The sequence below is a fragment of the Hippocampus zosterae genome, chromosome 1 (genome assembly GCF_025434085.1).
Source record: "Hippocampus zosterae strain Florida chromosome 1, ASM2543408v3, whole genome shotgun sequence".
Classification (NCBI taxonomy): domain Eukaryota; kingdom Metazoa; phylum Chordata; class Actinopteri; order Syngnathiformes; family Syngnathidae; genus Hippocampus; species Hippocampus zosterae.
The window spans coordinates 32398189-32422231 of NC_067451.1; the positions used below are offsets into that span (position 1 = coordinate 32398189).

General features: G+C 41.9%; 4 protein-coding genes across 8 annotated transcripts in view; all 4 read right to left on the reverse strand.

Annotated features, from left to right (window-relative positions):
- Positions 1-5559, reverse strand: part of zgc:66447 (SLAIN motif-containing protein-like) — a 30352-nt gene extending 24793 nt beyond the window's left edge. Inside the window, exons 1-4 of one of the 3 annotated variants that reach the window (XM_052059555.1) lie at positions 5287-5559; positions 4293-4927; positions 1450-1586; positions 133-246 (exon numbers count right to left, since the gene is read on the reverse strand). In XM_052059555.1, the coding sequence (XP_051915515.1) occupies positions 133-246; positions 1450-1586; positions 4293-4921 (880 nt within the window). In that variant the 5' untranslated portion in view covers positions 4922-4927; positions 5287-5559. The remainder of the gene's footprint in view (positions 1-132; positions 247-1449; positions 1587-4292; positions 4928-5286) is intronic. The other 2 variants (XM_052059546.1, XM_052059566.1) reach the window with 2 other exon arrangements.
- A 2274-nt stretch (positions 5560-7833) lies between these two features.
- Positions 7834-14550, reverse strand: tmsb1 (thymosin beta 1). The gene is made up of 7 exons (XM_052060963.1): positions 14375-14550; positions 13800-13907; positions 11613-11648; positions 10667-10762; positions 10105-10140; positions 8776-8871; positions 7834-8502 (listed from the first exon to the last, which is right to left on the reverse strand). Exons 2-7 carry the CDS (start codon positions 13897-13899, stop codon positions 8459-8461), a joined length of 408 nt encoding a protein of 135 aa, XP_051916923.1. The 5' UTR covers positions 13900-13907; positions 14375-14550; the 3' UTR covers positions 7834-8458.
- Positions 14551-14956: 406 nt separating this feature from the next.
- LOC127597411 (solute carrier family 25 member 53-like) lies at positions 14957-17479 on the reverse strand. The gene is made up of 2 exons (XM_052060411.1): positions 17051-17479; positions 14957-16916 (listed from the first exon to the last, which is right to left on the reverse strand). The coding sequence occupies exon 2, from the start codon at positions 16907-16909 to the stop codon at positions 16037-16039; it is 873 nt and encodes a 290-aa protein (XP_051916371.1). The 5' UTR covers positions 16910-16916; positions 17051-17479; the 3' UTR covers positions 14957-16036.
- A 149-nt stretch (positions 17480-17628) lies between these two features.
- Positions 17629-23344, reverse strand: prps1b (phosphoribosyl pyrophosphate synthetase 1B). 3 transcript variants are annotated; one of them, XM_052060334.1, is made up of 8 exons: positions 23203-23344; positions 22963-23112; positions 21969-22152; positions 20561-20659; positions 20039-20163; positions 19727-19900; positions 19179-19338; positions 17629-18890 (listed from the first exon to the last, which is right to left on the reverse strand). In XM_052060334.1, the coding sequence occupies exons 2-8, from the start codon at positions 23082-23084 to the stop codon at positions 18798-18800; spliced, it is 957 nt and encodes a 318-aa protein (XP_051916294.1). In that variant the 5' UTR covers positions 23085-23112; positions 23203-23344; the 3' UTR covers positions 17629-18797. The 3 variants fall into 3 exon arrangements, with proteins under 3 accessions (XP_051916294.1, XP_051916285.1, XP_051916299.1); XM_052060325.1 differs by having other exon boundaries at positions 21963-22152; XM_052060339.1 differs by lacking the exons at positions 22963-23112; positions 23203-23344 and having other exon boundaries at positions 21863-21997.
- Positions 23345-24043: the final 699 nt, after the last annotated feature.

Genomic DNA, 24043 nt, shown 5'->3' on the forward strand with positions numbered 1-24043 from the left:
AAAAGCCCTCGAGTGGACCAATTATTGACACATTAGTGCACACATGACAAGTGACCTACTTCTCAGCAAAAACGGACACCAGCCCCACCGGTGGTGTTGTGAGGAGCACAGCGTGTTAATGTCATGCCATACCTGAATTGCCACAGGTTAGTAGAGATTTGTTAGTTGATTTGTGGTACCCAGGAGAAATCGGGCCTGAGCCTGCCTCTGTCGACGGGCTGCTGTACATGTTCCTCCAGCGGGATGCTGCGGGGCAACAGGAAATGACAGATAGAATGACATTGTGGACGACAAAGAAAAGTACAGGTGGGACAAGTGTAATGGATAACTTGATGTTACGCAAGGGTTTTAAACTAACAAAAGTTGTAGAATGAGGACGGTTTGGTGTTTCAACTCAGCCGCAGGGGAAGAGATTAGGTACTGTAGGTAAAATTATGGAGCTTCTAACCTTACTCTGTATATTTTAGGAGTGGGCTCGGGGTCTAGAAGGAGTAAACAGTTTAAGACCCCAAGGCCAAAATTGCAATCTCCAGACAAGATAGTCTATAAACCAGCAGTCACCAGGTAGCCCGTGTGGACCACATGCGAGGCCTGCCATGCTACGAAATTGCAATTTGCGAGTAAAAATTATGATTTCAAAATGCAAACACCAGCAGTATTGTGTGACATCTTTAACATGGTCAGAGGCTGAAAATTTAAATCGTCAAATTTTAAAAATAGCACATTCTCATATTATTAAAGGTAATCTGGACAAATATGTCATTTCAAACGTGTATCAATTTGGTAACCCTTCACACAATCGGTACACATGAAGTAGCTCCCCCTCTCAAAAAGGTCAGTGACCCCTGCTTTAAAGTGTGCAGGGAAATGCGTTAACGACATATAGTAAACCTCCACACTTGAAATCAGCTTTTTTTTTTCTGAAGGGAAATGTGACTTTTTCACAACTGGACGATTTGAAGAAAGGAAGCAACTTTAACAGGGTTAGACACTTACGAATAAAAGTGGTCACATCCCCAACGTTTACTTTCACTATGTGAAATGCAGCACAAAAAATGCAGACACGCAGTTGGATGTACCATCTCAAATGAGACTGTGAATTACTGCTGACACCAAAACAGCAACCGTGGTGCTGTTTCACTTCTATCCCTACCATTTAAAAGGAAAGTTGGTCCTAAGTGAGTGACTCAACCCAGGGCATAACATTCGGAGTCATTTTGCCCGACAATGAATAGCCCTTTTTCTTATTTGTATGGGTTCTGCAGAGGGCTGAAAGTAGACGCCGCGCAAAGCTAAAATTATGAAAGGAGCGTGTTGGGTGACACATTTAACCACCTCAAGAGTACACACCCAACATATATCTAAAATAGGCTTGCGCACAACAAGATGAGTATTGTTTTCCACTCCTAACTAAAGCACGTGATCAAATGTAAGAAGTGAAAGACATACTTTGGTCCAAACGGTTGATTAGGGTTCGACATGCCTTCTCTGTCTCCGGGCTCGGGTTGTCCAAAACCTGCCGGCACCACTTCAAGGGAGATTCGGGGCCTGCGTCCGATACTTGTTTTTTCGGAGATATATATAACCTGCCGACAATAAAGAAAATTCATTGCGACAACTCGGAGCAAAAAGAACGTGGGCGGAGGGGGAGGGAATAGAGATGAGGCTGCAATACTGAGCATGTCTCACATCTGAATTACATTAGACAATAAGGATGTCTAATTGAGGCCTGGGTATTGCTTCAAAAAAGAGAAATCTCCATTAAAAGCAAGCCACGTGCAAGCTTCTGGGTGATTATCATGTGCCTCAACTGGTTTGGTTTTTTTTTTGGATGTCACAATTGTGCACTTGACAGACGCTCTTTGAAGAGACGGTTACGTGGGCTGATCCTTTGAGGCGTGTGTACAAAAGACGCGGACCAACTGGTTCAGAACCAGAATCAACTGCAAAGTGTCTTCCAATTGATCAAACACAAAGCAAAAAAAAAATCCCAGCGGAATGAGCAACAACAAAAGGAGAAATATTCAGGTCGCACACCCCGCTCTCTGTGGTGGTCTGTTTGTGCAATGAGAACACTACTGTATTGGATTAACCTGCATCACGCTTACATTTGATTTTGACTATTGTTGCTTGTCCAAAATAAGTTCAGAACTGGTTTAAATTGTGGTTTTCAGTGGCACTTCTGCTTTTACAATTGAAACGCATTACATCTCATCTGCTTGATAGATCCAATATATAGTATGAGATTATATTTCATTTTGATTGGCACTGTCAGAGGAGTAATAATACAACAGCAGAATAATTCGAGTTCAATGCACCCACAATTTTGAAAATCGGATGCTGGGTCTGGAGAAATTGAGTTCCCCCCCATTACCCCCCCCCGCCCATAAAAATGGCCTTTTGGGGGAATGTTTTTCTGTGACATCACCGACAGAAAATGTGGCCCATGAACACCTTCAATTGAGAGCAAGATGAGATAACATCATTATTCCTCAATGGTCTAACGGTCTTCTCGATCCTTACGTTTCTTCTTCTACTTGGGGAACCGCCTGCTCTGATTGGCAGAAGAAGTAAATATTTACAGCCTGCTTTGTTCAGCTGAGAGATCGGTGCTGTTGGACAGTGTAAGGCTTGAGGAGCCGACGATGAGAAGAAAGGAGCGTCAGCGCAGAACGCCGATGCGGATGTTGAACTGGGAGTCGCGGCTTGGAGTTCTGTGTCTTATGTGTTGTGTTGTGTTGTGTTATTTTGACTTCAAGATGGCGCCGCGAGTGTGGCTGCCTTTCCAGAAGCTCCTATGCTTTATTTTGTTCTTCTACTTCTTCCTTTCATAAAATTATTCTGCACAGCTAACCGTGACTTCAGCAAGATCTGTGCAATGATCAGCCCCTGCATTCCCCAGAGCTTGGACAGCTTCACTTCGCGCCAGTGTTTCTCTCCCAGTAGTAGTTTGGTCACAGTTGGGGCCCTGTGTCACATGCTGCGGAATCCCACCCAAAGCAGTTTATCCATGCGGCAGCAGCCTGGCCAGGCCAGATCAGATTATGTTCCGACCAGGATTACTCAGTATTTTGGCTATGATGCACCTCTCAAACACATATGGTCTGGCTAATGATGAAATAAGAAGGGAATGGGTCGTCTGGCACCGAAGCCAGTATATTGGCTGGTTTTAGCATTTTTGTTCTTGGGTTTTTTTTTTCCAATTGCTGCTTTGGGAAATTATATGATGTACAGTATGTTTCAATTGGAAACCAACAATAGGCAAATGAAAATACGGCCTACAATCAATTCAATTTCAATTAAATTCAAATGTATTTATAGAGCACTTTCGAACAGCCATCGCTGCATACAAAGTTCTGTACTTGCCGAATGTTCAGTGGGAGGTCATTCCAGAGAGAGAGACCAGCAACGGAAAAGGCTTGATCCCCTCCGAGCCTCCGGTTAGTTATTGGTACTTCTAATAATGTCTGGTACGCAGACCTGAGGTGGCGGGCAGGTGTGTAGGTGGCGGATGAGCTCAGAGAGGTAAGGTGGTGCGAGGTCATTTAGAGATTTGAAAACTAATAAGAGGATCTTGAAAATAACTCTAAAATGTATGGGGAGCCAGTGAAGGGATGCCAGAGTAGGAGTTATGTGCTCCCTCTTACGAAACAAATTACAGCACATAGCCAAGCATCAGCAGCAAGTAATATTTCAAAATGCACAAAAACAGATTCTAATCTACAAGTCTTGGCTATTGCTTCATAGTTCATACGTTGGCATCTTATTTTGTCTTAATTACCAAATATGGTCCTTTGCCTATAAAGGGTAACACATATTTTTTAAAAAACAACCTCTATATAAGGTTTCAGTCATGGAGGCCTAAAAAAACTCCATCAAAACCTGTCAAACAGGTACTAAGTCAGGACATAATTGTTTTCATTTTTTAAAGGTAACTTTAAATGAGTGAGCAATAAGAAACAGCCTTTGGTAGTCACGTCGACTCAACTTACTGTTTCTGAAATCTCTCCCACCAGCTGGCTACATTTCCTTTGCTGATAAATGTCAGATGACTTGTGGTGTTGCTCATTTGCTTATGGCTCAGAATTATGTAAAATGCTAAATTAGATACAATAGTCACTTGCCCTATGGGAAGAAACTCAGTTGCAAGGGTTCAACTAAATATGCACATGTGACTAGTTTTACTGCAGAGACCTTTGCCTTGAGACAAATGATAAGATGTGACAATGCAACAGACCGGCGTATGCATTTTAGACATGTTGAAACTGTGTAGAGTTGTTGAGAAAACATACCAACTGTCCTCATCGTCGACTTGGGCACACTCCTCTTCCAAATTGAGAACGTCCACCTCATCAAGAGTCGATTGTTCCATCCCTGAATCGCTTTCAGCTAAAGTCTCAGACTCATAACTTTCTTGCGAGGGGCTGTCAGGTGTCTGGCTTTGGCCCTGTCTCAGCCCTCCGCTACAGGCAAATGTGAGGAAGCCACCACAAGGACTGACATCCTCAGCTGCATCTTCATCGTCTTCGTCCTCCAGCCTGTTGGCACCTGGAAGTGGGGACATGCCTTCGCTACTGCTGAAGTTTTCCAGCTGTGGTGACAGCTCCAAGTCTCTGCTCCCCAGGCTCCCCGCTGCACAATTCAACCTCTCACTGATATTGACGGATAATGTGAGATTACTCCCGCTGCTGGTTCCTCGGTTGATGATGTTTTTGCTTCCCCTGTTGCGCAGGGTCTCATTCTGGACCTCCAGTCTATGAACGAGTTCCTGCAACTTTCGGACCTCCTCCAGCTCCACCCCCGCGAGGTCTTGAGTTCCCTCCACTTGCCCCTCGCACCCAAGCTTGGAGCCCTCCATGAGGCCAGGGGGACTACAATTGTCAGGCTCGGGGACCCGGCTGGCGCTTTCCGGACCCACCATCCTCCTCTGTTGGAAGTTGCACTTACATTAGCATGACGACAAATCAAGGGATGGCCAGTTATTTACAACGCAGAAAAAACTTTTACTCGCATTGACTCCTCTCTTCTGTTTCACAATGTGTGACGGACCATCTCTAAACGAGCCATGTGTTACAAACCAATTTCAGCGAACCGACATTCATATTCACACCACTTTTTGCTCGTTCATAAATTCGAGACGCAACAAGGCAACATTACGAATAATATTGGTATAAAATGATAAATTATTCCTGCAGCGCAATAACAGAAAACAACTAGCTCGTAAACACGAGAACGTCTGTTTGATGTTAGCGCGGTTAGCATCTGCGATGAGCAAAACAGCCCTACCGGTGAGTGTTCCGTGTCGTCCTCGCGAGCCGTGACGAGAGCCCGGCCGCCACTCGGAGCTCAAACAACTCCCCGGAACACAAACGACTGCATGAATGATCCAGTGAATCCCAAGCCGGTGAATGTCTCCGTTAATGACCGCGTAAACCCTCCCTTCTTCTCACTTGGTGTCCATGTTATCGTAATGCCAGTGAGAGTTCGATAGTTGCAGTCATGTCGCTCGTCGCTAACTAGCTTGTTGATGGACTTTAGTTAGCATACAGAGCCCCCCTCCACCCCACCCACGAGGTTTCCTTCTCTGTTAACGAGCGCCCTCTATTGGAAGGACATCACCACGGTGAATAGACAGTTATTATTCTTTACAGCCACTAGAAATCGCTGTTTAGTGCACAGTTTGCGGCGGTACTTTTACTTGAGTCAAACTTGTTCCCTGACCAAGGTCGAAACTTAACTTGTTAATTATTAAATCAATATTCCCCTTAGAAACATTCGCTCTAGCTTAAACACACCCACACCCACACCCACGCACACAAATAATAAATAATGTAATCATGCAAAACCACCCATCCATTTTCTGATGTGCTTATCCTCACAAGCAGTGGTGTAGTGTGGATTTTTTAAGTGGGTTGTACGCGATTCTGGAATGTTCTATATATGCATACAGAACATCAATCATAGGGTACAACTCCCGTTGAAGTAACGTTAAATTTAATGTTTTACTACTCCAAAATAATCACAGGCCAACGTTATTAAGCATAACTCGCATTAGGGCTGAAACAGAAATAAAAACTGAATGTGGCTTCAGGAGAAGTGGGTGGACGGCGTACCCCCGCGTACCACGCCCACTACACCCCTGCTCACAAGGGAGAGGGGGGGAGGGGGTTGCTGCAGCCTATCCCAGCTGTCTTCAGACAGTAGGCGGGCACACCCTGAACTGTTGTCAGCCAATTGCAAGGCACACAGAGACGAACAACCATCCTCGTGAACACCCACACCCAGGGACTATTTAGAGCACAGGTGTCAAACTCAAAGCCTGGGGCCAGATCTGGCCCGCCACATCATTTTATGTGGCCCGCGAAAGCATCTCAAACATGTCAACTTCTATGATCCTTTCGAAAATGTTGACCAACATTTAAAATTCTCATATGTAATAAATAAGAGATAGATTGTAAGCATTTTCCTGTTATCAAACCCCTCATGATTTAAACAATAGTTGAAACAACAGTTATTCTTGACATGGTTTCAGTCATAACAGACCTCCAAGTGAAACATTAAGTAAAATGTGTCCCGCACCGTGAGTTTGACACCCCTGATTTAGAGTGTTCCATTACCCTGCCATGCGTGTTTTGGGAATGGGGAAGGAAACCGGAGTACCCGGAGAAAACACACGCAGGCATGGGGAGAACATGCAAATTCCACACAGGAAGGCCAAAGCTGGAATCGAACCATGCACCTCGGCACTGTGAGGCCAACTTACTAACCAGTCAACCACGAGCCGCCCATCACGGAAATCATCATTTGTATTGGACTATTCTAAGATATTGTACATTATTTGGGATGTATTTGTCAACCAAAATACAGCTAATCATGACATTGTATAGAGGCAGGGGTGTGCAGAGCACAGGGCTAAAAGGTACCCACCTGCGACGGGCATCCTAACACCCCCCTCTCCATCCATTTATGAAGACCCGTTGAGCTTGGGAATGAGGAAAAAACGTGTGGAGCCAGCTTGGGTGAATATGGAGTTGGTGCCAGCACAGCAATGTTCTTCTCGGCCAGGAACTGTTTGATGCTCAGGGCATCGTGAGCAGGCACGTTGTCGTGTTATGAAGCATGCAGTCACTAGTTGTCCTACCACAACTCTTGCCTCTTCTCATAGTGTAGAAAAATAATTCCTGAACTCATTGATACTCATATTGTACTGAATGTGTATTAGGAAATGTGTACTAACTTCAATGATTTAAAACTTTTTGGACAAACATTAAATCAGCAATTTATTTATATTTATATACTTGGGACACATATATCAGGTGACAAAAATATGAGTTTTGATAGGTTCATCTTTCTTAATTCTATATAGGCAGAATCCTCCTCAGTCCCTCCGTACCTCTACTTTCAAGCATAATTGCTGCACTGCGATCATGTTTGTTAGTTTTGGAAAATTACAGCTGGCCCCATCTTAAGGGAATCATTTCCAGTCAAATGAAACAAAACACGCTCGACCAGTTTAGGCAATTTCTCCTCACTAGCTCATCAGGTTTTTCTAAAATATGCTCCCCACTGCATTGATTTTGCAGTATTACCCTTGTGCTGGAAAAACAATACTCATTTCATCAATGCGGAGATTACATCTGGAGGAAATCCTATCACTTCTGCAGGCTCGGATCTGTTCGATTGCCTGATTGACTGGATTGCCATTGATGCGAACGTAATCGATTGATTCGATTGTATTCTGTCTGCGCTCTAAAATTGCCTGGCAACCAGTCTGGAAGGTATCCTGTCTTTCACCCAAAGGCAAATAGGTAAAAGGTCAAGCAGTAGAGTATAGAAAATGGATGATCATCTTTAATGTGTAAACTGGTGCTTGACAAACATTACATTAACATTGCCGTTAAGGTGGACGATGCACTATTAATCATACAGCAATAAAGCATGCATGTCTGTTCCCAAATGATAATTGCATAATACTTGCATATTCTTTTCACCCCCCCCCCCCTCCAATCCAAGACCGTTACTATACTTAAAACGACTTGTGACTCTGTGGCAAATTAAATTCAAAGCAAACGGGAAAGTGTTGATATGGAGTTGAATTGTCAGGAGAGTGTGGGCCACAAAAAAAGGGAGAAAAAAAAACAGTATTTTTCCGAATGGTGCGATACAGTATGAGCACATTTTGCAGGGTTACATGAATAGTAATGTTAATTTTTTTCTTGAGCTTTGCAAACGGAACTTGTTTTATTTGGTTCATTTCAAAATTACCGGTACATTCTTTCAAAAAATAAAAAATAAACAGAAGTAATAACATAGATGGCATGAATTTAATACATGACTACGCCAATATGTATATATTTTTTAAATCAACTCATATTGGCACATCGGTGGCAGAAGATGGGACGGGATCATATGGACGAAGGGTAGAAGAAGCCAAGCTTGAGTAACGATGCAAATGACTTCATTTACATCCGCCTTTGGTCAGTTTCTTTTCCGCAACAATGTCTAAAAAATAAAAAAAAAACAACAATGCAAAGGGAGGAAAATAGAAAGAAGGAATTGATGTTACACAAACAATGGGAGAAAGAGGCATATGCTGCATCAAATTCACGTTGCGTACAATGAGGCCCTCATATACTATGCTGCTTCACAATAGGTGACCTGGAAGAGTTCTCTCTTGTTTGGTGTGTATTATAGTGACAGTTGATTGGGGAGGGGGGAGGGAAATCGCACTCATGAGGAAATCGAATGGAATTGTATTCCAAAGTTACGACATACCATCGTTCGATGGAAGCGGGTTCTTCTCATCAGTTTTAGTCTTCCGCAGCTTGTTCATATTAAATCTCGTCACTTCATCGTTGACCATTCTGGCAGCTGTTGAAAAAGAAAATTTATCATGTTATTGTGCAAATTGATGCCTTCTACAAACTACTACGCAAGTGCTTTGGCACAAAATACGCCCGTTTCAAAGTATGAGCATTTCATTTCCCTTGCATGTCCTTTTTTTGCACTTCTTAAACTTTAAGAGCAGCCCGGTAGCCCAGTGGTTAGCACGTCGGCTTCACAGTGCAGAGGTACCGGGTTCGATTCCAGCTCCGGCCTCCCTGTGTGGAGTTTGCATGTTCTCCCCGGGCCTGTGTGGGTTTTCTCCGGGTGCTCCGGTTTCCTCCCACATTCCAAAATCATGCGTGGCAGGCTGATTGAACACTCTAAATTGCCCCTAGGTGTGAGTGTGAGCTTGGATGGTTGTTCGTCTCCGTGTGCCCTGTGATTGGCTGGCAACCAATTCAGGGTGTCCCCCGCCTACTGCCCGAAGACAGCTGGGATAGGCTCCAGCACCCCCCGCGACCCTAGTGAGGATCAAGCGTCTCGGAAGATGAATGAATGAATGAATAAACTTTAAGATTGTCAGGACACGTCAAATGAAATGGAACGAAAGGAGGCCGGTGTTGACACCGATCTGTCTAGTTAAAAGCACATCGTGATATTTTCCATTTTCTGAATGCCACTAATCAAAGACAAAAAAGGTACTCTTGCAGAACACGACCATTATTTTTATTTATTTATTTAACTGAAAAATATTTCTTAAACTCTACAAAACTTTGTACCTGGTTCATTTCTAAACTCCGTGAAACAATTTCTATCGGGTTTACATTTTTAAATCTATGAGTAAGTACAACGATTATGTATTGGCATGTGTATACAACTGATAAACCGGGCATGAAATCAACAAGAGGTTCATTGTGATTGTTTACATCCTCCTTTTCATGTTCCCCAATTTCAAATTTCCTTTTTAAATCTTAAAAGTTGTAATAGATTTATATTGCTTATGAGTTGGTTTGCTATAATAATCCACAGTACTGTATTTGGCTACGTTCTGAGTGTGGAATTCAGCACTAAGGATACTGTCTGTCACGACTAAAATTTGGATTCAATATTGTACAACCATAAAAGTCAAGATATAAACATTCGGAAAATGGCAATGAAATGTACAGCCTGATTTTTAGTAGGCAGAAATACAGTAATGGTCTTGATCAACTGATATTGGCACATGAAGACAGTGTATGGAAGATGAAGCCAAGCGGGATAAAGGGGCGATTCACTTACGTTCTTCTTGGTTTATTTTCTTCTCCGTTTCAATTTCTGAAACAAATATCAAACGGGAGACAACCAGAAATAAAGAATTGATAGAATACTGACAGTCGCTTAGGTGGGTTATACATGGTGACAAGGGCTGGCAGCCGACACCTTGCCAACCCCAATCTCGGCAATAAACCTATCAATACAAAATATACATTTGCCTCATATTGTGCCCATAGCACATGTAAAAGGTATGTTTAGAATACACTCCCACCGTCCACTCCCTTCAAGGAGGAAAAAAAAGGGTTGTAGGAAAAAAAAAGGGTTGTATCCTATTGCGCCATCGGCCCCAGCAATTAAAAGCATAAAGTCAAGTGTACTTTGATGTGACCATCCCAGACTGACAATAAACAGTTGGGTAAGTCATCATGTGTTTGTTGTTGCAGCAGTTTCACAAAAAGTGCACTGGAAGAATCGTTTTCTCACTGGGTGTGCATTTACAGACACGGCGACCTAAATATAGTTGGACAGGAAATGTTGCTCTACTGACGACTTGCAAATGGAATTGCACTCAAACGTTACTACTTACCCTCTTTAGTTGGAAGTGGGTTCCTCTCTTCCGTTTTAGTCTTACGGAGCTTTTTCATGTTAAATCTGGTCACTTCTTCATTGACCATTCTGCCAGCTGTTGAAAAAGAAAATGATCATCTTGTGTAAACTGGCTTTTGCACAGTTGGACCTGGAACTGACAAGTATGCCCGTTCTCAAAATATTTATTTCCCTTACAAATCCTTTTTGCACTTAAACTTGAAGTTTGTCGGGATATCGTGTCAAATTAAATCTCGGTGTGGACTTTCTGTGCGATTCTCCATAACATTTTCTAATAGGCAACACTTAAAGGCAACAAAATATATATTCTTGCAGAATCCTATACTGTACAATCAATGTTAAAATTAGGGCCCGACTCCTGTGCATTTTTTTATTTTTTTTTGGTTTCAGTGAATAAAACAAATAGTAGAAATGTTTTTTGGGGTCTGTTAAAACTTACAACCATTAACATATGAATTACAGGCCAAACATTCTTATGTTTCACAATACTTCTTCCCGTCGTATTTATTTTACTTCACAAAGAAACATTTTAAAATATGTGCAATTGTTTTGATTTATTTTCTTTGGAGGGGGAGGTTTATATTCCATTAAAAAAAACAAAATACCACAATCAGCTCAAATCTGGAGGAACCCCACCCCCACCCATCAATTTTCAAAGAGTGACTATGATCTGTTTAAATTGGTCAGGCCCAATTTAAAATCTTAAACTCTCCAACTCAACTGTATTTATAGAGCACTTTCTACAAAGCAAAACATTCCTTATTCTGTTTGTTTCTAATTAAAATATATGACCTTGCTTTAAGATGCTGATATAGTGCAGTAATAGTTTGATCAATTTGTGTTGGCAAATGAAGATAGGATTTGGAAAGGAATGACATTTACAAGAAGGGGAGAAGTCAAGCTTCAGGAAGCGATGGTCTACTTACGTTCCTGTTCGTTAATTTTCTTTTCCTCATCAATTTCTAAAAAACAAAAACATCAAACAGAAGAGAAACAGAAACAAAGAATTGATGATAAAACACAGACAGCGGGCGGAGGGAAGTTATACGATCCAATTCATCCCCAAAGTAGCATTTCCCACATTTTATGTTACAACTTAATTTGAAAAGTGATTGGATATTTTTATCTACAAAACCACATAAATTTTTTCCCATTTAGATTTTTGCAAATTTATGAACAAATCCAAAACTAAGAAATCACATGAACATAAGTATTGCCACCCTCTGTCATGAAACTCATACTTGAGATCAGGTGCATCATGTTTGCGTAGCTTTTTTTTTTTTTAATGGGGTGGGGACGGGGAGGTGCGCTCATGGCATACCCTTTTGCCAGCCATTTAAGTGTACATATGGTCTAGTACAGGGTTGGGCAAACTTTTTGGCTCGGGGGGCCACATTGACTTAAAATTTGACGGAATGCATTTTTTTAAAAAATGCATTTGTTGACAGTCCATATCAAACATCAACAGAACAAAAGCATGAAAGTACGGTCTTCATATACTTTTTTTAAATGAAAAAAGTGTTGTTGATGACCCATTTTAGCCTGTGCATCGCTCTAGATGGGTTATGATCAGACCAGTAGAAGTAGAGCGATACAGAGGTACGAGGTGGTCAAAAAGATTGCCCCACCCACCCGTGTTGTGCAACTTCAAGTCAATGCGCCACCTGGCGGTGAAATACCTGTCATTACAAGTCCAATTGAAAAGAATGGAATCATTCACATCGAACCTTAATTGTGGACCAACCTTCGGTGGGCCGGATTAAAAAGACCAACGGGCCGGATTCGGCCCACGGGCCGTAGTTTGCCCACCTCTGGTCTAGTAGACAAACAACCCGGCACACCTCCAGGTAATTTAGCTTCTTTATGTACACAATTTCTCAACAAAGCTGAGACATGGATAAGCAAAAGAGGATCAATGGATGAAACTGATAACCCATTCAAATTGAACAATTGGGATAGAGGGGCCTGAGTCAAGGAGGAGACCAAGATCACTGTTAGATCTACAGCAATCAACCAAGAAGGCATGCCTGTCGGATTGGCCAAATGGAAGCCACTCTTTAGTAAAAGGCACACATTGTAGCCTGCCGTTGCAGTCTGCCCATAGACACCTGAGACAAAATTATCAAGTACTGATGAGACAGATTGAATTCTTAATCAGTATGAATCCCAGTTCCTAAATGATTGTAATTTAAAAAGGGGGGGGGGGGTGTCACTACAGTGAAGCATGGCGGTGGCAGCATCATAGTAGGGAGATGTTTTTCAATGATTGGAACAAGTCAGTAAAAGATGAATTGAGAAAACATCTTGAATGAAAATCTGCACCAGAGCGCTCGTGACCCCATACTGGGGGCTGATTCATCTAGCAACAGGATCAGCTTCAGCACATCACCATGAAATTGTTGTAAACTGGTATCAGGACAAATCTGCAAACATTCTTGAGTAGCCCTGCTTTGTTTGAGTTCAGTTTTTTGTATTTAGTTTTACTTATGGTGTATTTTTCCAAGTAAAGGATATATTTTTAAAAATGTGAAAAAGTTAACTACCATTCCCCAACAAGTGCATTGAGAAAAGGATGTTTATACCAATGTCTACATGTGATTCCCCCACCCCCTCATTTTAAATACAATTGCAACAAGCTCCACACCGTACAGTTGTCTTGATGGGGTGTGTTATTTGGGGGATTTTTTTTTTCAAATTCATTTTTGGAAAAAAAGCCCCAAGATAACTAAATATGGAAAAATACTTTTCTGATGTTTGTGTATGCAGACCAACAGTTAAGAGTTGAAATAGAGGCATTTGCACTTATCCATAGCACACAGGAGACAACCCAGAGGTTCAAAATAAACATCCATCAAGAGTCAAACGATTAATATTGAAATGCGGGTCCGTTTTAAATTGTTCTTTTTAACCTACGTTTAATCAATTATCATTTTGAGTACAATGCAGCTTTCATTCCGGCACTCACAGTGCACCTCAAACTGAAAAGTCAACAGGAATTGGGCGTGTAACACACAGTTGATACTTGATCCAAAGCCTGCAGGTGCTACTAATTGTTTGGCAGCCAAGTGTTGATCATTTCCAAATGGCCAATTGTCCTAAAAAAACCCACCTACCAGCTTTAGTTGGAAGCGTGCACTTCTCTTCTGTTTCAGTCTTTCGCAGAGTAGTTTTATCAAACTCCTTCACTGCAATTTTGACGTTTGCGTCGCACATTCTGCCAGCTTTTTCAAAACAAAGAAAAGAATAACACACATTTCAAGTAATCGCTTGTATATTGTTCAACCATCGCTCACCAAACGCGTAATCTAATTGTGTGTTCGCCACAAAGGGTGTGGTCGGCGCTTCATGCCCATACAGGTACACAAGCCAATCCCATTAAAACGCCTGTGCTGAAGCGAACCCTGAAGTTACGTAACTCTCCCGGGGACAAGGAACAACACGCATTTCAGAACACGAATGTTAGCCTATTGCCGTTCAAATACACTGTGTTATAGAGGTTGACGCTTGCACGTTAAAAATCTGAAATGGAGATAAAACAGATGGAAAAAAGTAAGACCTGTTACATCAGGCATTAAACAAACAAAAGAACTTCCGGTTTGAATTAAATTGTGCAGCAGTGACAATAACCACACAAAGTTGCACAACAACTTTCGATCCACATGCAGCTAAACATAGTCAATAATTTTACCTGCTATAGAGTCGTGTAGCGCACTCAAGGTGATCTGCTGGTCGGAAGAATATGCGGGAATCGAGCGAAGCAAACAGATTATTAACTAGCCGTAACACGCCCCAAAATCCTGTGCTGAGAAATCGCACCTATGCCTTTGGCTCCGATTGGCTCCCAAACCTCACAGCAAAGTTCAATTGGACATGATGGAAAAGTCCAATTGAAGGCGGGCCCTTGGGCGATGGGCATGGCTTTCCATTCCTGCATTGGAAAACACAAATTCTTTGCTCCTGCCTGGACTTGCTAGTGAGGAGTGAACTCGCTGAGTTCTGGCATTGAACTCAGAGAGCTTCAAATGGTCCGAGGATCAAGATCTTGGTGATTATTTGGGATATAGTGCCACCTAGAGAACTAAATATGACATGGCACACATAAGTAAAACAGAGCATGACAAAAAATTATGTTTTAAAGAAAACAGAAGCCACCATTCTAAGCAATATATATATATATATATATATATATATATATATATATATATATATTTTTTAATAGACAAAGTAAGTTGAAAAAATAAAACACAAACACACACACACACACGAATTATTTCAACTCGGATACACAGACAGGAAGAATCACATGAAGAAAGGCATTGAAGTGGACGTTCTTGATTTGTAATTTTTTATCTTTATTTTTTATACTCACCTCCGTGAGCACAACAACTTGCATTGTTATATATAGAAAACAGAAGCTGCCATATAAGAGCAAGACAAACAACTGGCAATAGGGTTTAAAAATTAAGCATGAGACTTAGTAAGTTTAGTTTAAGTTTAGAGAGGTTTTAATCAAGTCTGTAGCACAGCTGGATATTCTTATCTTTTTTTGTGAGCCATGTGTGTACTCCGTTTTTTCAAACGACAATAATAAAAAGTGTCTTAACTGTACTGCGTTACGAAAGAGAGTAGACTTACAGGTCAGAGGGTCACCACACCAAGTCTGGTCATGAAGGGCCCTTATCCTGCATGTTTTGTCTCCCTGCTACAAACCCACATGATTCAAATGATCAGCTCATCAGCAAGTTCTGCAGAGGTCTTATCACGATCCTGATCATTTAAATGAAGTGATGGAGAAGGGAGACATATAACACATGCAGGATAGGGGCGGTAGAGCAGTCATTCCCAACCGTGATTGAGCCAAAGCGCTTTTTTTAAGTAAAAAAAAAAAAAAAAATTGCACGGCACACTACCAAACAAAATTGTATCAAAAAGAGGATACATATGTCAATTTTCTGATTTTTGCCATCTCATAGAAGATACAGGTAATTTATCAGTTCTTTATGTCCCATCGATAGAGGGACAACGATACATTATCCGTTATTAATAAATAATTTTCTCACCAATAAATTTGAAGTTACCGCGGCACATCGTTAGAGCTCTCATGGCACACTAATGTGCCACGGCACACTGTTTGGGAATCACTGCCGTAGAGGACTGGAGTTGGTGAACTCTGTTCTATGTACATTAGCTATACCCTTTGAATTTGTCAAATGTATTGGATTTTCTGTCACAGGGTGATTGAAATGACAATTTACCTCTTGGACCTTAGTTAATTATTGAAGTTTGGATACATCCAGAAACTGTGGAGTGGGATATATTGAATTTCTGTTATATTTATAGGAACATCTGCTCAGCCTGAGCTTTTTTGCTGCCTGTCATAGATGGCTGTGGTGATTCCCCAGGTGATACACGATCTCAGAATAACCAGAGCACCACCTCGATACAGTAACAGGACACTCCTCTGCCTTGAGTTCCACACCCTCCTCCAGGAGGCCATCACCCCTTTCACCTCTGTCTGCACTTCTACCTGCATGTTGGCCACGAGCACAGACAGCGGGTACAGGCTGAGGCTGATTGCCATGGAAGCCACAGTCCCAGAAATGAAAGAAGACGCCAATGGAGAAAGCCCCTGTCCAGCTACAGCTGCACTCAAGGGCCCCTTCAAACCAAAGTAAAGGGAGCTGCCTAGGGCATTCCGAGCCGTGACGGGCAGGAAGGCCCGGTAGTAGCCAGAGGCCAGCTTTTGCGCCTTTAGCTTAACAAGAACACTCTTCAAAGTTGGGAGCTGCCGGTCATTGTGGCCACTCTGCAACACATTTTGAACACGCTCAAACGGTGTAAATACCAGTGCCTCCACCATTCCCACACCGAGGCCCGCCACAGCAGGATGCAGAGAGGAGGGGATGATGCTGAGGGAAGGCAAGGAGAGCAGGCGGAGAAAGGTGTCCTGCAGTCCAAAGAGCAGCGTGCCACCAAGTGTCCTCATCACTAATGGTGGGGTCACCCCCCTGTAGAGCTTGACAAGGCCTTCTTTGTGGAGCTGTGTTATGGCCCGGTGAACCTGGATGTTGTGTATTTGTTGGCGGAAAACAGTCTTGTAAACCGGGAAGACAATAAGCGTGGACAACAAGCTTGAGGTCCCACCATGGAGGTAGCTGTGGAAACGTCTCATTGAGTCCCTCAGGCGTTCTTTATCTTGTGCAGGCTTGGAACTTCCTGCCATCCTTCAGCTGAAAAACGACATCACAAATCCATTTCAACTGTCTCGCCGTGACAGCCACATTAGTATACGAAAATGTCATTGAAAAAAATGGCACTTAACTTTCAAACCGAACTATAAAATTGAAGCACAAATTGTACCTACTCTTCTCAAATGTGGTGATCCAACAAACACGGAGCATATAAAGCCACAAATAGCAGCACCATTGACTTCTCTACTCCAACTTGAAAAATGCGAGAAAACACGGAAATTAATTAGCATGCTTCACATGGTGAAAGCATGTTCGATTTTAGCCGACAGTAAGTTATTTTATTCAGAGCGGTCACCGTTCTTCAGGACTAGATGCCAGTAGGCGCGTACACATAACAGGATCCGGTGCGCTTAGCAATTATGGTCCCGCCCTCTTTAGAATAACCATAGGTCGAGAGCCAGACGACATGTCGTCAGGGATTGGTCGTTTATTTCTGTCAATCAAAGATGGACCATGGGCGTTTCAGATTTGAGGATACACGACCCACTAAACAAAAACATGTTTTCCGATGATTCGAGGGCTTCGTCGACACGGGTGGATACTTTCCTCGATGGTTGTTTTCAAAATATATCGCAATAAAATACATCCAAACAATTGCTGGTTATATTCGTGTCAGTAATTGAAAAACATTTCAGTAATTGAAGAGGTTTAATCAAAACGTACACAAATGAGGACTCTCTACTTAGACAAATAGCCATTATCGTTTTTATTTAAAATGTAACCAAACATGTGGACACGAATACAGTAATCCAGACAAATATTGTCACTGAGAATAGGACATGGGGGCTAAAGAAAATCTTCCAAATGGACGGTATTTGGAGTACAATCATCAATGCAGTCAAATGAATACCTGTACCTGTATTTACTCTGGAGAAGCAAAACAACAAATGGCCACATTGAACAAACTCAGTTGATTATGTTTGTTTTGAGTCCATTTGGCACATGTCTGTGCTTTATAAATTCTTGGAAAAAAGAAAGAAAAAAACGATTCTCTGCAGCTTTATTTAAAAACATATGTGAATACATGGCACCAACATAAAATTTAAATGGTAGAGTTTGGAATTAAAATATAAAATCTCTCCAAAATAAAAAGCGAGGAAAAACAGGAGCACAAATTAGAATGCCATTGAAAATGATTTTTGTACTTCAACTCAAAAAGTCAAATCCACAATTAAACTATATCCGCAACGATTTAGCACATTGCAAAAGGCAATCTGATGCCTGTATTCATGATCATTTAGATTGTTTGGTGTAAGAACCTGCAATGTGCTGGCAACCAGTTCAGGGAGTACACTGCCAACTGCCCGAAAACAGCCCCGATAGGCTCCAACATGCACCCTTGTGAGGATACAGGCATTAGAAAATGGATGGATGGTTTGGTCACGGTAAAACATCATACTAAAAATGGAAACAAAAACTTAATTGCCTTTAATCTATGAGTTTCCCTTTTTGAATTGAACTACTGAATAATCACATTTGTATTTAGATGCACCTGTCTGTGTACCATTTCTACCTGCAAAGTAACATCTTCAAAATATGACCTTGTTGGCCAACCCCTCAAATGGTGTACTGTACCCGAAAAGTTGAGGAACCCCCCCACAAATGGTGCCTTGAAAGCGGATTTCTACTCCTTGAGGTTTTTCACATTTTGCCATCTTACAACCAGAAAATTACACTTGATGGTCTTCTCTGGTCAAATGGGTTCATTCAAGTTCAATAAATATGGTCGACTTGGTGCATACATAGGATGTGTGTAACAGACATGATAGTTCTTTCCATCCCCAGTCAAAGGGAACTTCTCTATTGGTTGTGTTTGGGGCATATGCCTCTTTTTTTATATTGGCTTAACAATAGACACCGTTACAAGGGTACGTGGCTGAATAGGTATGACACAGACTCGCCATTGTGGGTTCTCCGAATGGCTTCCGCGAGGATCATGGAGATGTCGATAACCTGGAAGATGACGACATTGAATATTTTTTGGGGAACACTTTTGCTGGGATAGACGTGATAATGTCAGCCGGGGCGGGCTGCAGCTCACTCATGACTCGAATGAGGACAAAAGCACTAGAGAAAATGGACGAATAAAAAGCTATGCTTGAATTTGTACTTTTTTTTTTAAAGAAACTCATCGATACATGATCAGTTAGTATGGCTATGTTGTTGGAAATTATTCCTCCGACAGGGGCATAACAGAAAAAAATTGGACAAACGCCGCACTTAAGACAGATATCGGTTTACCTGTATTTTGGGACAATGCCTCATTTTCTCCTCCTGAGGTATTGTGTTCGTGACCACAACTGCTTCAAAGCAGGCATTATTGATGCGAGAGATTGCAGGTCCAGAGAAGATGCCGTGCGTCAGGATGGCATATACTTTGGTGGCACCGGCAGAAATCAATCTATAACGACATAGAAGACATTTAGCCTTGAATGAATGAATTAATGTACTGTAGTTCATTTCAGAAAAGAGTGACTGACGTCAGATTTGGCCTCTAATTTTTGCATCAAAGGGATGAAATACACACGCATGGATGTATCACTCATTCATATAAAATTATTGAAATCATCCCTTAGCTGTAGCCCGAAATTCTCATATCTTTTATAACTACTAATGCCGTAGTCAGTCTACAAATGCAATGAATTATAATACTCGTGTGGACAAAGATAGTACTAGAAATGGACCTGAAGCTCACTGACAAGGAACTTTAATAAATGCTCAAGCAGCTTTCAATAGGTGGTCAGAGCCTGAGATGAACTTTATCATGATCACCATCCAAGGAGGCTTACTTGTCGGCAGCGTGGCAGATGGTCCCACAGGTGTCGGCCATGTCATCCACAAGGATGGCGACTCGAGCAGTCACGTCGCCGACAAGAACCATGCGGTCAACCTCGTTTGCCTTTTTCCGCTCTTTATGAATAAGAGCAAAGTCCACATTTAACCGGTCAGCGATGGAGGTGACCCTGCAAAGAGAGTGGAAAGCAGCCGAGTTGCAGCTAGAGAGCAAAGAAAATATTTGGCCATCTCAGCCAAAGTTTTTACTTCAGTAGAAATTACAGAGGCTAAATGACAAGACTGAAGTGCCAAAGGCATCAGTTCACCTCTTTGCTCCTCCAGCATCTGGTGACACAATGGTACAGTTCTTCCACTCAGGTATGTTTTCTTTAATCCACTTCAACACGGCAGGCTCTGCATAGAGGTTGTCAACTGGGATGTCAAAGAATCCCTGAAAGACAAGGCAGTTCATCATCATACCGGAAATGAAGAGGTCCGGTTACACCGATGCGAGGAGGCACTCATAACAGGAAGTCTGCATTGTGTTCAAGCATGGTTGAAACCAAAAGTCTGGATTGTATGCAGAGTGTGAGGGTGTCCAAACTGGATGATTTGGAATCGACAGCCCGTACCGACTACAGGCTGTCGACTATCTTAATCCTCCACTCCCAAGTTTTCGAAGGCCATAACTGTCCCAAAGTGAATGTGCTCTTATGGAGCCACGCATCTCACCATCAAGACAGTAATTTCTGCTGTATTCGGAAGCGACTAAACTGATGGCTGAATACACTCTGTGGCATGAGCCCGGAAAAGATGCAAACCCCATAATGTGGTGTTCAAACATTCACCTGTATTTGCGAGGCGTGCAGGTCCATCGTGATGATGTGGTCAGCGCCTGACACGGACAGCATGTTGGCCACCAACTTGGCAGAGATGGGAGCGCGGCTCTGCAATGAAAACGGATCGGTTTAGTCACAAGCAAAAAGATGACTGCCAAGCAGGACTTTGGGATAAAAATAGCACTGAACTGAAAACTGCATCTCTTCACATTTCCACTTCTGAATACTATGAGGCATTTGTAATGTATCAATTTAATCATCTGGATGAAGAAATATATATACTGTATTTAAACCACGACTAGTTAGGTGCAAAAATTAAGTGCATGTCAAATATGAGCAATCACAGCTGGTAAAATGAGAGAACCAGTGGATGTTCCCCCCAAAAATGGACATGAATCTCAATCGTAACATGTCCTAAGGAAACTAAATTAAAAAGACTTGGACTATATCTACAACAAACAGATATTTTAGAACCAATATCTCAAAGCTTAACAAATGCTCAATATTTCTGCCTACTTTGATTTTTTTTTGCGCCATACTTAAATCTGCTTTCCAGTTAGTGTATTTTTATAGTTTCCTCGAAAATGCACACTGCACGACTCTTGTTTTAGCAAATTCCAACAACGGTTAAATGATTCTGGATTTTTCACTACACTTAAATTCAATTAGCTTTATATTTTATATTTATATTTTATCCAAAGGGCATATTTGGACAGAGCAAGATTTTTAAAAAAAGTCACCAAGTGCAGAAAGTAAATGACAACTCATACACAACTGCTGGCTTAACAGTTGTTCCTTCTGCAGACTCAAAATAAAAACAAGGACGGCCATGTATGAAATTAATACAAAGACAAAGGACATCTTTGCTATATTAGTCTTAGAAAGGTGATATGCATTTGTTTTTTGCTATAGTTACTTTTTTTCTAAATAGCGATTTTTTTTCTTCGTGTTTTAGAGATTCGTGTTTTGTTAACTATAATTAACGTGATTTCAACAGCGGGTACATATTTTCAAAGTGTCTTTTCTGTGCTCGTGAATGTCATGTTTCACCCTCAAAATAAAAAAGAAAATATTGAAATAACATGTTCTTTCATCTGTGGTGAAAAAGATGGCTGGCTCTGACTACAACATGCTACATTGTTAGGGGTACACCCTGTGAAATGCTCATGTTATTTATTGTACACAACGTATGATATAATAGATCTTTAAACATGAAAGTTTCACAATCACAAGCAATGGGTTGTGCAATATGAAACAGGCTTGCAACCAAAGCAGGGAGAGAGAAGATGGCAACAAAAAATCCAAACAAACCGAAAAGCAGCATTGAGTGCATGGATATGGCCCGTGGGTTCTTGTCATGACATCGGATGGCAAACAGCATGACGGAGAAAATTAGACAGATGTCCCTCACCCCCACCTTGTCCTTCTTGTCCTGGCGGGCGTAAGGAAAGCAAGGGATGACGGCAGTAACTCTGGAGGCAGATGCAATCTTGCAGGCGTTGATCATGATTAGTAGCTCCATCAAGTTGTCGTTGATCTCCCCGCAGCCACTCTGGACAATGTAGACATCTTCACCTCGTACACTCTCGCCTATCTCCACGCTGTGGCAGGAGGGGTGCAGGGGGATTCACAGAGGTGACAAGACAAACATCATTATGGCAGCAGAAAGCTAAGCAAACACACAGTAGCAGGAGGCAGAATAAACAATAGGTTGGCGTCACATTGGTTGGGATAAACCGGGGAGGGTCCACTTGTTCTTACTAGAAAACTATTTGAGCAGTTAGTTGATATCAAGCTTAAAAGCAAATAGACTATTTGTCCTCACTAGTTAGACAATGCAGCGGACTGGTAAATTGAGTATTTATGACTAGTTCGGGATTTTTTTCACTGCTGTTTCAAATGTTACATGCAACTAGTATAGCAAAACTATGCCTGTGTTATTATTGCTACTATTTAAGTGCTAAATGTATAATTTTACAATCTCACCAACAGTACTAGTAGCATGCAATTGTCGACAAGTGCAAAGTTCCTACTAATTAGGACAGGGTGTACGAGTACATGGACCGTAAGCATGTTTTAATCTATTTTAAGGTTGCATTAGTAGACCAAAAGTGGCCCTAGTAGGGGAAAACTGAACTAGTAACTCGGAACAGACTCGATGTACTCGTGCTCAGAATTGGTTTACTAGTGTGGCTAACGAGTGCACATGGGCCTTAAACCGGATCGTCGAAATAGCGAATAAATGCTCAAGCATTTCAGTAAGAGAGACAAAATGAACAAAGCTACAATCGACAGATACGCGGTAATTTCTTGGCAATATCACGTTAGCTAGGCTACCTTGGCGCAGTTAGCTAGCAAGTTCATTGCAAATTGGTGGGCGTAAAATAGAACAGCTGCGACGATACACTCACCATGTTTCTTGGTTACTAAATTTTTTGGTGACCACCTTCCCCAGCTCCAGACCGAGGCGGTCAGCTATCTTTTGAGACAGGTCTGGGTGTGAGCTACCACTGAAAATTTTGATGTTTGGCATTTTGTTACGGTCCAGGGCGTCGAGTCGTCTAAGCAGGCGATGGCAAAGCTTGTATTAGTAATGCAAACAAAATAGGTCAGCGGCATCAAATGATCAACACTTGTCTGGCTACTCTTACCGAAGCAGAATATTGACCAACTAGCCACCTCGAGTCCAACACATCACGCGTGCGACTCTTTTCCTCTCCGTGCCGCGCGGACGCTTCCACTTACGGCTAACAGTGATGACGTCACGTCGGAGGGCGTCAACGATAAATGCTGCGTTCCAGTCCACTCGGACTTTGGATACTCCTGACATAAAAAATGTTGGACCTGCAAAATGATATATGTTCGTATTAGCAGCAAAGGAAAGCCAAACTGTGGGTTTACGATAGAGTAGTTAACTATTTTTAAAATGTGGTGTCACAACTCCCAATTTTCTTTGCAAATGGACATTTTCGAAAGGACACGCGCAATGTCTTCAATGTTTTCACTTTGAGAATTTTACAACCAAGTAACGCCGCTTATCTCTTCGTGTGTTCTTTAATCGTTTGTTGGTGTTCATGTGGAAGAGAGCACGAATGCGTTTGTTGATCGTCAGTTTCGTTCAACATTCTTTTTTTGCCAAAATGTCACGGGCGCAAGTACTGTACTTCAAAATAAACATAACTGGAACGATGGTAACGCTGCTAACAATTAAACGAATTGTAAAAAAAAAAAAAAAAGAAACCTATTTATTTGCAAAACATGCGAACTTTTAATTAGTGTTTACGTGCCAGCTTTGTGTGTTAAACATTAAAAATTGCTCCTGTCTTTTTCTGATGGCAGGACATGGTGGTTTGTCTGTTGTGTGTCCTGCTATGACGACCAGTTCTGGTGTACCCTGCGTGCTGTCCGAAGGTGGAATAGGCTACAGCACGCCCGTAACCCCAGTGAGGATAAGCCATAGCATCAGGGATGTATGTTTTGCCGGTTCGTTGA